We start from the raw sequence: 14,281 nt of genomic DNA on the forward strand, positions 1-14,281 counted from the left end.
GGGAAATCCTTATTGGTCAGAAAATGGTGTGAGGGAAATTGAAGGGACTGAAGGTCGATAAATTCCCAGGGCCTGATAGTCTGCATCCCAGAGTACTTAAGGAAGTGGCCCTAGAAATAGTCGATGCATTGGTGATCATTTTCCAACATTCCATGGACTCTGGTTTAGTTCCTATGGATTGGAGGGTAGCTAATGTAACCCCACTTTTTTTTTTAAAAAAAAGGAAGGAAAGAAAATGGGTAATTATAGACCGGTTAGCCTGACATCGTTGGTGGGGAAAATGCTGGAATCAATTATTAAAGATGTAATAGCAGCGCATTTGGAAAGCAGTGACAGAATCGGTCCAAGTCAGCATGGATTTATGAAAGGGAAATCATGCTTGACAAATCTTCTCGAGTTTTTTCAGGATGTAACTAGTAGAGTGGATAAGGGAGAACCAGTGGATGTGGTATATTTGAACTTTCAAAAGGCTTTTGACAAGGTCCCACACAAGAGATTGATGTGCAAAATTAAGGCACATGGTATTGGGGGTAATGTATTGATGCGGATAGAGAACTGGTTGGTAGACAGGAAACAGAGAGTAGGAATTAACAGGCCCTTTTCAGAATGGCAGGCAGTGACTAGTGGGGTACCACAAGGTTCAGTGCTGGGACCCCAGCTATTTACAATATTCATTAATGATTTAGACGAAGGAATTGAATGTAATATTTCCAAGTTTACAGATGACACTAAACTGGGTGGCGGTGTGAGCTGTGAGGAGAATGCTAAGAAGCTGCAGGGTGACTTGGACAGGTTAGGTGAGTAGGCAAATGCATGGCAGATGCAGTATAATGTGGATAAATGTGAGGTTATCCACTTTGGTGGCAAAAACACGAAGGCAGATTATTATCTGAATGGTGACAGATTAGTAAAAGGGGCGGTGCAATGAGACCTGGGTGTACATCAGTCATTGAACGTTGACATGCAGGTACAGCAGGCAGTAAAGAAAGCAAATGGCATGCTGGCCTTCATAGCGAGAGGATTTGAGTACAGGAGCAGGGAGTTCTTACTGCAGTTGTACAGGGCCTTGGTGAGACCACACCTTGCATACTGTGTGCAGTTTTGGTCTCCTAATCTGAGGAAGGACATTCTTGCTATTGAGGGAGTGCAGCGAAGGTTCACCAGACTGATTTCCGGGATGGCAGGACTGACCTATGAAGAAAGACTGGATCGACTAGGCTTATATTCATTGGAATTTAGAAGAATGAGAGGGGATCTCATAGAAACATATAAAATTCTGTCGGGATTGGACAGGTTAGATGCAGGAAGAATGTTCCCAATATTAGGGAAGTCCAGAACCAGGGGTCACAGTCTAAGGATAAGGGGTAGGCCATTTAGGACCGAGATGAGGAGAAACTTCTTCACTCAGAGACTGGTGAACTTGTGGAATTCTCTACCACAGAAAGTTGTTGAGGCCAGTTCATTAGATATATTCAAAAGGGAGTTAGATGTGGCCCATACGGCTAAAGGGATCAAGGGGTATGGAGAGAAAGCAGGAAAGGAGTACTGAAGTTGCATGATCAGCCATGATCTTATTGAATGGTGGTGCAGGCTCGAAGGGCTGAGTGGCCTACTCCTGCACCTATTTTCTAAGTTTCTATACAGGAAGGCAGGTATTACTACAGCCTTCTAGACCACGAGCTTGGTGGCAGTTTTGAGGGCCTGGTCTTCAAACACTCTTTTCCTCAGTTGACCGAAGACCGCACTGGAGGCAGTGTTGGATCTCGTCGTCAATGTCTGCTCTTGTTGATAGCAGGCTCCCGAGATATGGGAAGTGGTCTACGGTGTCCAGGGCCGCGCTGTGGATCTTGATGACGGGGGGGACAGTGCTGAGCGGCGAGGACAGGCTGGTGGAGGACCTTTGTCTTATGGATGTTTAGCGTAAGGCCCATGCTTTCATATGCCTCAGTAAATACATCGACTACATCCTGGAGTTAAGGCTCAGAATGTCCGCAGATGCAGGCGTCGTCCGCGTACTGTAGCTCGACGACAGAGGTTGGGGTGGTCTTGGACCTGGCCTGGAGACGGCAAAGGTTGAACAGGTTCCCACTGATTCTGTAGTTTACTTCCACTCCAGCGGGAAGCTTGTCGATTGTGAGGTGGAGCATGGCAGCGAGGAAGATTGAAAAGGATATACTTGCATTGGAGGCGGTTCAGAGAGGGTTCACTAGGTTGATTCTGGAGGTAAATCTATGGAATTCTCTGACCCAGCGAGCTGTGGAGGCTGGGTAATTGAATATATTTAAGGTGGAGATAGACAGATATTTTGAGCGATAAGGGAGTAAAGGGCTATGGGGAGCTGCCAGGGAAGTGGAACTGAGTCCATGATCAGATCAGCCATGATCGTATTAAATGGCGGAGCAGGCTCGAGGGGTCGAATGGCCTACTCCTGCTCCAATTTCGTCTGATCTTATACTGTTATCACTTTCACCAGTGTATGATATTTGGTCGATTTCGAACAAAACTCTTGCCTGTAAATCAGATTGTACTATTTTTGTCAGTTGATTCTGTGAAATGTGTTTTACTCTATTTCAGGGACACCACTGTGCAGAGTCTGACTTTACAGCCATCAGTTCAGCATGGAGTTATCACGTATGAAGATTCTCCTCTGGTCAGTTTTAACATTCATGTCACAAGCTAACTATACCTATAATAAGCCCGTCCCTTCCCTTCTTCCTGACTTCAGATGAACTAAATTAAAGTAACAGCAACCACTTGCATTTATATAACGTCGTTAACGTAGCAAAACGTCCCAAGGTGTTTCACAGGAGCATAATCGGACAGTATTTGATACCATGGTACACAAAGGGATGTTAGGACAGGTGACTGAATGCTTGGTCAAAAAGGTAGGTTTTAAGGAGCGGCTAGAGACGGAGAGGTTTCTGGAGGAATATGATGTAATTGGCATCACAGAGACATGGCTTCAGGGTGACCAAGGCTGGGAACTCAATATCCAGGGGTGTTCAACATTTAGGAAGTATAGATAGAAAGGAAAAGGAGGTGGGGTGGCTTTGCTGGTTAAGGAGGAAATTAACGCAATAGTAAGGAAGGACTTAGCTTGGATGATGTGGAATCGGTATGGGTGGAGCTGCGGAATACCAAAGGGCAGAAAACGTTAATGGGTGTTGTGTACAGACCACCAAACAGTAGTAGTGAGGTTGGGGACAGCATCAAACACGAAATTAGGGATGCGTGCAATAAAGGTACAGCAGTTATCATGGGCGATTTTAATCTACATATTGACTGGGCTAACCAAACTGCTAGCAATGCGGTGGAGGAGGATTTCCTGAAGTGTATTAGGGATGATTTTCTAGACCAATATGTCGAGGGACCAACAATAGGGCTGGCCATCCTAGACTGGGTGATGTGTAATGAGAAAGGACTAATTAGCAATCTTGTTGTGCGAGGACCCTTGGGGAAGAGTGACCATAATATGGTAAATTCTTTATTAAGACAGTGAGTGACACAGTTAATTCAGAGACTAGGGTCCTGAACTTAAGGAAAGGTAACTTCAATGGTATGAGACGTGAATTGGCTAGAATAGACTGGCGAATGATACTTAAAGGGTTGACAGTGGATAGGCAATGGCAAACATTTAAAGATCACATGGATGAACTTCAGCAATTGTACATCCCTGTCTGGAGTAAAAATAAAACGGGGAAGGCGGCTCAACCGTGGCTAACAAGAGAAATTAAGGATAGTGTTCAATCCAAGAAAGAGGCATATAAATTGGACAGAAAAAGCAGCAAACCTGAGGACTGGGAGAACTTTATAATTCAGCAGAGGAGGACAAAGGGTTTAGTTAGGAGGGGGAAAATAGAGTACGAGAAAAAGCTTGCCGGGAACATTAAAACTGACTGCAAAAGCTTCTATAGATATGTGATGAGAAAAAGATTAGTGAAGACAAACGTAGGTCCCTTGCAGTCGGATTCAGGTGAATTTATAATGGGGAACAAAGAAATGGCGGACCATTTAAACAAATACTTTGGTTCTGACTTCACGAAGGAAGACACAAATAACATTCTGGAAATACGAGGGGACCGAAGGTCCAGTGAGAAGGAGGAACTGAAGGAAATCCTTATTAGGCGGGAAATTGTGTTGGGGAAATTGATGGGATTGAAGGCTGATAAATCCCCGGGGCTTGATAGTCTGCATCCCAGAGTACTTAAGGAAGTGGCCTTAGAAATAATGCATGCATTGGTGATCATTTTCCGACAGTGTATCGCCTCTGGATCAGTTCCTATGGACTGGAGGGTAGCTAATGTAACACCACTTTTTAAGAAGGGAGGAAGAGAGAAAACAGGTAATTATCGACCGGTTAGCCTGACATCAGTAGTGGGGAAAATGCTGGAATCAATTATTAAAGATGAAATAGCAGTGCATTTGAAAAGCAGTGACAGGATCGGTCCAAGTCAGCATGGATTTATAAAAGAGAAATCATGCTTGAAAAATCTTCTGGAATTTTTTGAGAATGTAACTAGTGGAGTGGACAAGGGAGAACCCGTGGATGTGGTGTATTTGGACTTTCAAAAGGCTTTTGACAAGGTCCCACACAAGAGATTGGTGTGCAAAATTAAAGCACATGGTATTGGGGGTAATGTACTGATATGGATAGAGAACTGGTTGGCAGACAGGAAACAGAGAGTCGGGATAAACGGGTCCTTTTCAGAATGGCAGGCAGTGACTAGTGGGGTGCCGCAGGGCCCAGTGCTGGGACCCCTGCTATTTACAATAAACATTAATGATTTGGATGAAGGAATTGAATGTAATATCTCCAAGTTTGCAGATGACACTAAGCTGGGTGGCGGTGTGAGCTGTGAGGAAGACGCTAAGAGCCTGCAGGGTGACTTGGACAGGTTAGGCAAGTGGGCAAATGCATGATAGATGCAGTGTAATGTGGATAAATGTGAGGTTATCCACTTTGGTGGCAAACTCACGAAGGCAGAATATTATCTGAATGGCGGCAGAGGGGAGGTGCAATAAGACCTGGGTGTCATGGTACAGCAGTCATTGAAAGTTGGCATGCAGATACAGCAGGCGGTGAAGGCAAATGATATGTTGGCCTTCATAACTGGGGATTTGAGTATAGGAGCAGGGAGGTCTTACTGCAGTTGTACAGGGCCTTAGTGAGGCCTCACCTGGAATATTGTGTGCAGTTTTGGTCTCCTAATCTGAGGAAGGACGTTCTTGCTATTGAGGGAGTGCAGCGAAGGTTCACCAGACTGATTCCCGAGATGGCAGGACTGACATATGAGGAGAGACTGGATCGACTGGGCCTGTATTCACTGGAGTTTAGAAGGATGAGAGGGGTTCTCATAGAAACGTATAAAATTCTGATGGGACTGGACAGGTTAGATTCAGAAAGAATGTTCCCAATGTTGGGGAAGTCCAGAACCAGGGGCCACAGTGTAAGGATAAGCCATTTAGGACTGAGATGAGGAGAAACTTCTTCACTCAGAGAGTTGTTAACCTGTGGAATTTCCTGCCGCAGAGAGTTGTTGATGCCAGTTCACTGGATATATTCAAGAGGGTGTTAGATATGGCCCTTACGGCTAAAGGGATCAAGGGGCATGGAGAGAAAGCAGGAAAGGTGTACTTACTTGAATGATCAGCCATGATTTTATTGAATGGTGGTGCAGGCTCGAAGGGCCAAATGGCCAACTCCTGCACCTATTTTCTATGTTTCTATGAATTCGCAAGCTTAGCGTCTAGATAGCTGAAAGCAATGATGCAGCAATCAGAATCGGTGATACGGAAGAGGCCAGAACCGGAGGTGCGCAGAGATCTCGGAGGGGTATCGGGCTGGAGGGGGTTACAGAGATAGGAAGGGGTGTATGGCTGGAGGTGGTTACAGAGTTAGGGAGAGGTGTAGGGCTGGAGGAGGTTACAGAGATAGGGAGGGGTGTAGGGCTGGAGGGGGTTACAGAGATAGGGAGGGGTGTCGGGCTGGAGGGGGTTACAGAGATAGGGAGGGGTGTAGGGCTGGAGGGGGTTACAGAGATAGGGAGGGGTGTAGGGCTGGAGGGGGTTACAGAGATAGGGAGGGGTGTCAGGCTGGAGGGGGTTACAGAGATAGGGAGGGGTGTAGAGCTGGAGGGGGTTACAGAGATAGGGAGCGGTGTCGGACTGGAGGAGGTTACAAAGATAGAGAGGGTGTAGGGGCTGGAGGAGGTTACAGAGATAGGGAGGGTTTGTAGGGCTGGAGGAGGTTACAGAGATAGGGAGGTGTTTAGAGCTGGGGGAAGTTACAGAGATAGGGAGGGGTGTAGGGGCTGGAGGAGGTTACAGAGATAGGGAGGGGTGTAGGGGCTGGAGGAGGTTAGAGAGATAGGGAGGGGTGTCGGACTGGAGGAGATTACAGAGATAGGGAGAAGTGTAGGGCTGGAGGGGGTTACAGAGATAGGGAGGGTTGTAAGGCTGGAGGAGGTTACAGAGATAGGGAGGGGTGTAGGCCTGGAGGGGGTTACAGAGATAGGACGGGGCAAGGTCATGGAGGGACTTCACTCGTGTCTCAGTGATGTTGGGGGTATAAGGTTCTTGGCTCTAATTCTATGGATTTAACCTCTGTTTGAACTTTTTGGGATGTTTATCAATATTGAAAATATTTTGAACAGTTTGGACATTAGTCGTACTGGAGCCATCACGGAAGGTTTATCAAAATAAAGCTGGTCTTTTTGTCAGTGATGTGGCGCATAACTAAATCAGCACATAATTTACTTTGAACCTTGTAAGTCTGTAGCCACTGGACCCGCGACAGCTGCACATCCAGCATCAGTATTGTTTATAAAGCACATTCCGAGCCAAATTGACTTATTAATAGGGATGACGAGTTTGGCGATGAAAGGCTTCCTTGAATATCGACTTTCTCCCCTTGTTCTCCAACTTGCCCTCACTCTAATGTCAGTGTGTAACCTGACAGCCTTAGTAAATGTGAGAACCTCCATCCTCCCTGATGGAGCATGTAGAACTGTATTTCCTCGTGCCCTTTTTATACAGGTCTGTGTGGCAAAATGAAGCAATCTAAAGGCTGTGCCGTGCTAGGACCAAACCCTCCCACCCCTCTTAACAAGGAACTGGGCGAGCATCGCTTTTTCCCTTCAGCACTGAGTGACAGCTATGAGAATGCACCCCTGCTTACAAAGAACACAGGCTGACCGAGGGGACAGTGACGTATCTCTCTGCATAAATTTGCAGGGTTGTGGGGAATGAACAGGCTGGGAATAATTGCATCGCTCTTTCAAAGGGCCAGCACGGACACGATGGAGCTTCTGTGCTGTAAGATTCTATGCTGACATCCTGCTCTGTGTTACCCATCCCACCATGTTCCTCCCCAACACCTGCCAGATCATTAAACAATATGCCCAGCTATCCACCTGCAAGTTGAGTTCCAACAAAATGGAGGGCATGGCTTTACATACATTAGTAACCAGCCCTTTACAGGAAACGCTCCCCCCTACCCTCCACTTCCAGGTTATAAGTTGACTTGAACAGACAGCGTATTAATATCGCCACAGAGGTGAGCAAACACCACACAATTATGACTCCAAGTTTTGGTCTGCCCAACAAGTGGAAGTATTTTCTTCATGTCTACCCTATTCAACACCTTCATAATTTTAAACACTTCTATCAGGCCACCTCCCACCCGACTTGCATTGGAGGCAGTTCAGAGAAGGTTCACTCGGTTGATTCCTGAGATGAAGGGGTTGTCTTATGAAGAAAGGTTGAGCAGGTTGGACCTATACTCATTGGAGTTTAGAAGAATGAGAGGTGATCTTATCAAAATGTATAAGATTCTGACCGGGCTCGACAAGGTAGATGCAGAGAGGATGTTTCCCCTCGTGGGGGAATCTAGAACTAGGGGGTATAGGTTCATAATAAGGGGTCGCCCATTTAAAACTGGGATGAGGAAGAATTTCTTCTCGCAGAGGGTTGTAAATCTGTGGAATGCACTGCCCCAGAGAGCTGTGGAGGCTGGGTCATTGAATATATTTAAGGTGGAGATAGACAGATTTTTGAACGATTGGGGAGTCAAGGGTTATGGGTAGAGGGTAGGAAAGTGGAGTTCAGGCCAGGATCAGATCAGCCATGATCTTATTGAACGGTGGAGCAGGCTCGAGGGGCCGTATGGCCTATCTTGTTCCTATTTCTTATGTTCTTAAATAGGAGCAGGAGTCGGCCATACAGCTCCTCGAGCCTGCTCTGCCATTTAATACAATTACGGCTGATCTGATCATGGACTCAGCTCCACTTCCCTGCCAGCTCCCCATAACCCCTTATTCCCTTATCGGTTCAGAAACTGTCTATCTCTGTCTTAAATTTATTCAATGACCCAGCCTCCACAGAGAATTCCACAGATTTACAACCCCAGAGAGAAGAAATTCCTCCTCATCTCAGTTTTAAATGGGCGGCCCCTTATTCTAAGATCATGCCCCCTAGTTCTAGTCTCCCCTATCAGTGGAAACATCCTCTCTGCATCCACCTTGTCAAGCCTCCTCATAATCTTATACGTTTCGATAAGATCACCTCTCATTCTACTGAATTCCAATAAGTAGAGGCCCAACCTCCTCAACCTTTCCTCATAGAAACATAGAAAATAGGTGCAGGAGTAGGCCATTCAGCCCTTCTAGCCTGCACCGCCATTCAATGAGTTCATGGCTGAACATGAAACTTCAGTACCCCCTTCCTGCTTTCTCGCCATAACCCTTGATCCCCCGAGTAGTAAGGACTTCATCTAACTCCCTTTTGAATATATTTAGTGAATTGGCCTCAACTACTTTCTGTGGTAGAGAATTCCACAGGTTCACCACTCTCTGGGTGAAGAAGTTTCTCCTCATCTCGGTCCTAAATGGCTTACCCCTTATCCTCAGACTGTGACCCCTGGTTCTGGACTTCCCCAACATTGGGAACATTCTTTCTGCATCTAACCTGTCTAAACCCGTCAGAATTTTAAACGTTTCTATGAGATCCCCTCTCATTCTTCTGAACTCCAGTGAATACAAGCCCAGTTGATCCAATCTTTCTTGATAGGTCAGTCCCGCCATCCCGGGAATCAGTCTGGTGAACCTTCGCTGCACTCCCTCAATAGCAAGAATGTCCTTCCTCAAGTTAGGAGACCAAAACTGTACACAATACTCCAGGTGTGGCCTCACCAAGGCCCTGTACAACTGTAGCAACACCTCCCTGCCCCTGTATTCAAATCCCCTCGCTATGAAGTCAACCGCCTCATCTCGGGAATCAACCTATCATCTCTAAATCTTTTTTGCACCTTCTGCAGTGCCTCCATATTGACACGCCAGAATATTTTTACTTGATTAGAGATTCTGTGGGAGCAGAGCTTTCTAAAAAAAAATTAATAAAATTATTTCCTTTGTACCCAGGTGAAGGCTGTTAAACTCGGGCACATTCTGGTCATTGACGAGGCCGACAAGGCACCGACCAACGTCACCTGCATCCTGAAAACATTAGTGGAAAGTGGCGAGATGATCCTCTCTGACGGCAGACGCATTGTTGTTAGTAAGTGTTGAGGATTCGCTGAAAATCCACCAGAAGATTGAAATTGCTAGTGACCAAGAAAAACAGTATCTCAAATAATAATCAGTTTTTGTCTGTTCTTGAGTCGGGCCAGTGGCTGGGAGCACATGGTCCGGACTGAGTGACAGTTGCACTGACCAATGGGCGATCAGGGCTGCACGGCCTCACATCCAATCAGGATGGGGAGCGATGGGTCTGCTCCAATGAGAAGGCTGCAGTGGATGCGTCAGGGCCAGTGGGCGTTGGCACGGGGGCTGGAGCCTCCCTGGCCGTTGCTGCGGAGCCGGGAGGGAGAGGGTGGAGAGAGGGAGGGGGAGGAAGAGGGAGGGAGGGTGAGAGAGAGAGAGAGAGAGAGAGAGAGGGAGGGTCGGAAGGAGGAAGAGAGCGTGGGAGGGGAAGGGTGAAGGGGGGGAGAGGGTGGGAAAGAGAGAGGGAGGGAGGGGTGAGAGAGGAGGGGTGATGGAGAGAGGAGGGAAGGATGAGAGGAGAGGGGGAGAGAGAAGAGAGGGGGAGGGAGGACATATCGACGATGTTGATGATAACAGTCTAAACAAGTACTGTTGCAATAAAGATCGTAATTTGAGCGCAAATGTTTTGCGGGTCTCTGCCTAGTTTCTGAATAATTAATTCCTCCATGTAGGTAAATCAGTGTCGGAACAGTGGGAGGTATTGAAGGAGGAGATCCGGAGGTCTCGGGACAAACATGTGCCCTTAAAGAAAAAGGGTGGGAATAACAATTCTGGAGCCCCCTGGATGTCTGGGGACTTACAGGGGAGGATTAAGAAAAAAAGGGAAGTTTATGTCATATACCGACGTCTAAATACTGTAGAATCTCTGGAGGAATATATAAAGTTCAGAGGTAAAATTAAAAAGGACATTAGGAATGCTAAGAGAGAGCATGAAAAATTCTTGGCAAATAAAAGTAAGGAAAACTCAAAGATATTCTGTAAGTATATTAAGAGCAAGAGGATAACTAAAGAAAGGGTAGAGCCTATTAGAGACCATGAGGGTAATCTGTGTGAGGAGGCGGAAGATGTTGGTAGGGTTCTTAACGAATACTTTGCATCTGTTTTCACAAAGGAAAGAGATAATACAAATACTGCTATCGAGGAGGAGTGTGATATTCTGGATGAAATAAATATAGTGAGAGAGGAAGTATTAAGGGGTTTAACAGCTTTGAAAGTGGATAAGTCCCCAGGTCCAGATGAAATGCATCCCAAGCTGTTGAGCGAAGTAAAAAAGGAAATAGCAGAGGCCTTGACCATCATTTTCCAGTCCTCTTTAGATTTGGGCATGGTACTGGAGGACTGCTAATGTAGTACCCTTGATTAAGAAGGGAAAAAGGGATAGGCCGTGTAATTACAGGCCTGTCAGCCTAACCTCAGTGGTGGGAAAACTATTGGAAAAAGTCCTGAAAGACAGGATAAATCTACATTTAGAAAGACAAGGATTAATTAGGGACAGTCAGCACGGATTTGTTAAAGGAAGATCGTGTTTGACTAACCTGATTAAATTTTTCGAGGAGGTAACCAGGTGGGTCGATGAGGGTAGTGCGCACGATGTAGTATATATGGACCTTAGCAAAGCTTTTGATGATGTCCCACATGGTAGACTGGTCACGAAGGGTAAAGCCCATGAGATCCAGGGCAAAGTGGCAAGTTGGATCCAAAATTGGCTTGGAGGTTAGAAGCAAAAGGTAATGATTGATGGATGTTTTTGTGACTTGAAGGATGTTTCCAGTGGGGTTCCGCAGGGCTCAGTACTGGGTCCCTTGCTTTATTGGTATACATCAATGATCTAGTTTTGAATATAGAGGTACGATTAAGAAGTTTGTAGATGACACTAAAATTGGTTGATAATGAAGAGGAAAGTCATGGTCTGCAGGAGGATATCAATCTACTGGTCAGGTGGGCAGAACAGTGGCAAATGGAATTTAATTAAGAGAAATGTGAGGTGTTGCACTTGGGGAGTGCTAATAAGGAAAGGGTATACACATTAAACAGTAGTCCACTTAGAAGTGTAGATGAACAAAGGGACCTTGGAGTGCTTGTCCACAGATCCCTGAATGTAGCAGGCCAGGTGGATAAGGTGGTTAAGAAGGCATACGGAATGCTTGCCTTTAATGGCCGAGGCATAGAATATAAGAGCAGGGAGGTTATGCTTAAATTGTAGAATACTTTGGTTAGGCCACAGCTGGAATACTGCGTGCAGTTCTGGTCGCTGTATTATAGGAAGGACGTGATTGCACTAGAGAGGGTGCAGAGGAGATTTACTAGGATGCTGCCTGGAATGGAGAATCTCAGTTATGAGGACAGATTGGATAGGCTGGGTTTGTTCTCATTGGAACAGAGGAGGCTCAGAGGAGACCTCATTGAGGTATACAATATTTTGAGGGGCCTGGATATAGTGGATAAGCAAGGGCCTATTTCCATTGGTGGAGGGGTCTATTACAAAGGGGCATAGGTTTAAGGTGAATGCAGAAACCCTCACCACATTTAAAAGGTGCTTGGATGGGCACTTGAAGTGCCGTAACCTGCAGGGTTACGGACCTCGAGCTGGTAAGTGGGATTAGACTGTTGTTGACTGGTGCAGATTCGATGGTAAGTACTGCAGGGAATTGAATGCAGCCAGGGTGATGATCTGGACTAGTTTCGATCGCCTGGATAGGTCGGAGAGGAATTTTCCAGATTTTTTTTCTCCAATTGGCTGGGTTGTTATCTGTTTTTTTTGCACATGTTTCAGTGTAAGGGGTGCCGCAGTTGTGTTGGGCTGGGTGCTCTTTGCCTTTCCGTCATTGTTTATTGATTTATTTGTAACCTTCAGGGCTGCTGACCAAGGGTCGTGTGGCTCTTTGTCGGCTGGTGCGGACACGATGGGCCGGAATGGCCTCCTGCGTTGTAAATTTCTATGTTTCTATGTTAATTCACTGTAAACTAAATTTATGTTCTTCATAGATTCAATGCTAAGCAATTTTTTTAAACGGTAATCTCAATTTCATGCTTCTAACAGCAGCAGAGTCCATCTTCAGCATAGCAGGATCTCAGACCCTGGGGCGAGCCTACAAACCCATCCATCAAGTTCGACTCCACTGAAGAGTCTGTCTGAAATGAGTCCATATAGGCCAAAACTAGGGGTCATAAATATAAGATGGTCACTTTAATAAATCCAGTAAGGAATTGAGGTGAAACCTCTTTACCCAGAGAATGGTGAGAATGTGGAACTTGCTACCACAGTGAGTAGTTGAGGCTGATACTATAGATGCATTTAAGGGGAAAGCTAGATAACAACAACAACTTCAATTATATAGCACCTTTAATGTAGCAAAATGTCCCAAGGTGCTTCTCAAGAGCGTTATCAAAAAAAAATCGACACTGAGCCACTTAAGGAGATATTGGGACAGGTAACCAAAAATTTGGTTCGAGAGGTAGGTTTTAAGGAGCTTCTTAAAGGAGGAAAGAGAGGTGGAGAGGTTTAGGGAGGACATTCCAGAGCTTAGGGCCCAGGCAGCTGAAGGCATGGCCACGAATGGTGGAGCAGTTAATGTTGGGGATGCACAAGAGGGCAGAATTGGAGGAGCGCAGAGAACTTTGAGGTTATAAGGCTTGAAAGGAGGTTACAGAGATAGGGAGGGGCGGGCCATTGAAGGGTTTGAAAACAAGGATGAGAATTTAAATATTGAGGGGTTGCTGGACTATGAGTCAATGTATGTCAGAGATCCCAGTAGCGATGGGGGATTGGGACTTGGTATGAGTTAGGATCCGGGCAGCAGAGTTTTGGATGTGCACAAATTTATGCAGGGTGGAAGGTGGGAGACTGGCGGGGAAAGGAATGCAATAGTCAAGTCTGGAGGGTTTCAGCAGCGGGTGAGCTAAAGCACGGGCCAAGAAGGGCGATGTTACAGAGGTAGAAGTCGGCAGTCTTGGTGATGGGGTGGATATGGGGTCGGAAGCTCATCTCGGGGTAAAATACAACAGCAAGACTGCAAATGGTCTGGTTCAGCCTCAGACGGTGACCAAGGAGAGGGGTGGAGTTGGTGGCGAGGGAATGGAGTTTGTGGCATGAGGGAGAAATGAATAGAAGCAATGTGTGAGGAGGACACAAAAAATCTGCAGGAGGACATAGAGTGAGTGGGCAAAAATTTGGAAGATGGAGTATAATGTTGGAAAGTGTGAGGTCATGCACTTTGGCAGAAAAAAATCAAAGAGCAAATTAGTATTTAAATGGAGAAAGATTGCTAAGTGCCACAGTACAGCGGGACCTGGGGGTACTTGTACATGAAACACAAGAGGATAGTATGCAGGTACAGCAAGTGATCAGGAAGGCCAATGATATCTTGGCCTTTATTGCAAAGAGGATGGAGTACAAAAGCAGTGAAGTCTTGCTACAGCTATACAAGGTATTGGTGAGGACACACCTGGAATACTGCGTACAGTTTTGGTTTCCATATTTACGAAAGGATATACCTGCTTTTGAGGCAGTTCAGAGAAGGTTCACTAGGTTGATTCCGGGAATGAGGGGTTGACTTATGAGGAAAAGTTGAGGAGGTTGGGCCTCTACTCATTGGAATTCAGAAGAATGAGAGGTGATCTTATCGAAACGTATAAGATTAGGGGGGGCTTGACAAGGTGGATGCAGAGAGGATGTTTCCACTGATAGGGGAGACTAGAACTAGAGGGCATCATCTTAGAATAAGGGGCCACCCATTTAAAAC

General features: G+C 46.0%; 1 protein-coding gene across 2 annotated transcripts in view; it reads left to right on the forward strand.

Annotated features, from left to right (window-relative positions):
- The window catches only part of vwa8 (von Willebrand factor A domain containing 8), a 463,584-nt gene that overhangs the window by 247,104 nt on the left and 202,199 nt on the right, over positions 1–14,281 (forward strand). For both annotated transcript variants that reach the window (XR_011595909.1, XM_070894160.1), the window contains exons 22-23: positions 2,575–2,650; positions 9,417–9,552. Coding sequence is in view for 1 of the 2 variants with exons in the window: in XM_070894160.1 (XP_070750261.1) it covers positions 2,575–2,650; positions 9,417–9,552 (212 nt within the window). In the remaining variant the exon portion in view is untranslated. The remainder of the gene's footprint in view (positions 1–2,574; positions 2,651–9,416; positions 9,553–14,281) is intronic.

Source organism: Pristiophorus japonicus, chromosome 11 (genome assembly GCF_044704955.1).
Source record: "Pristiophorus japonicus isolate sPriJap1 chromosome 11, sPriJap1.hap1, whole genome shotgun sequence".
Classification (NCBI taxonomy): Eukaryota; Metazoa; Chordata; class Chondrichthyes; family Pristiophoridae; genus Pristiophorus; species Pristiophorus japonicus.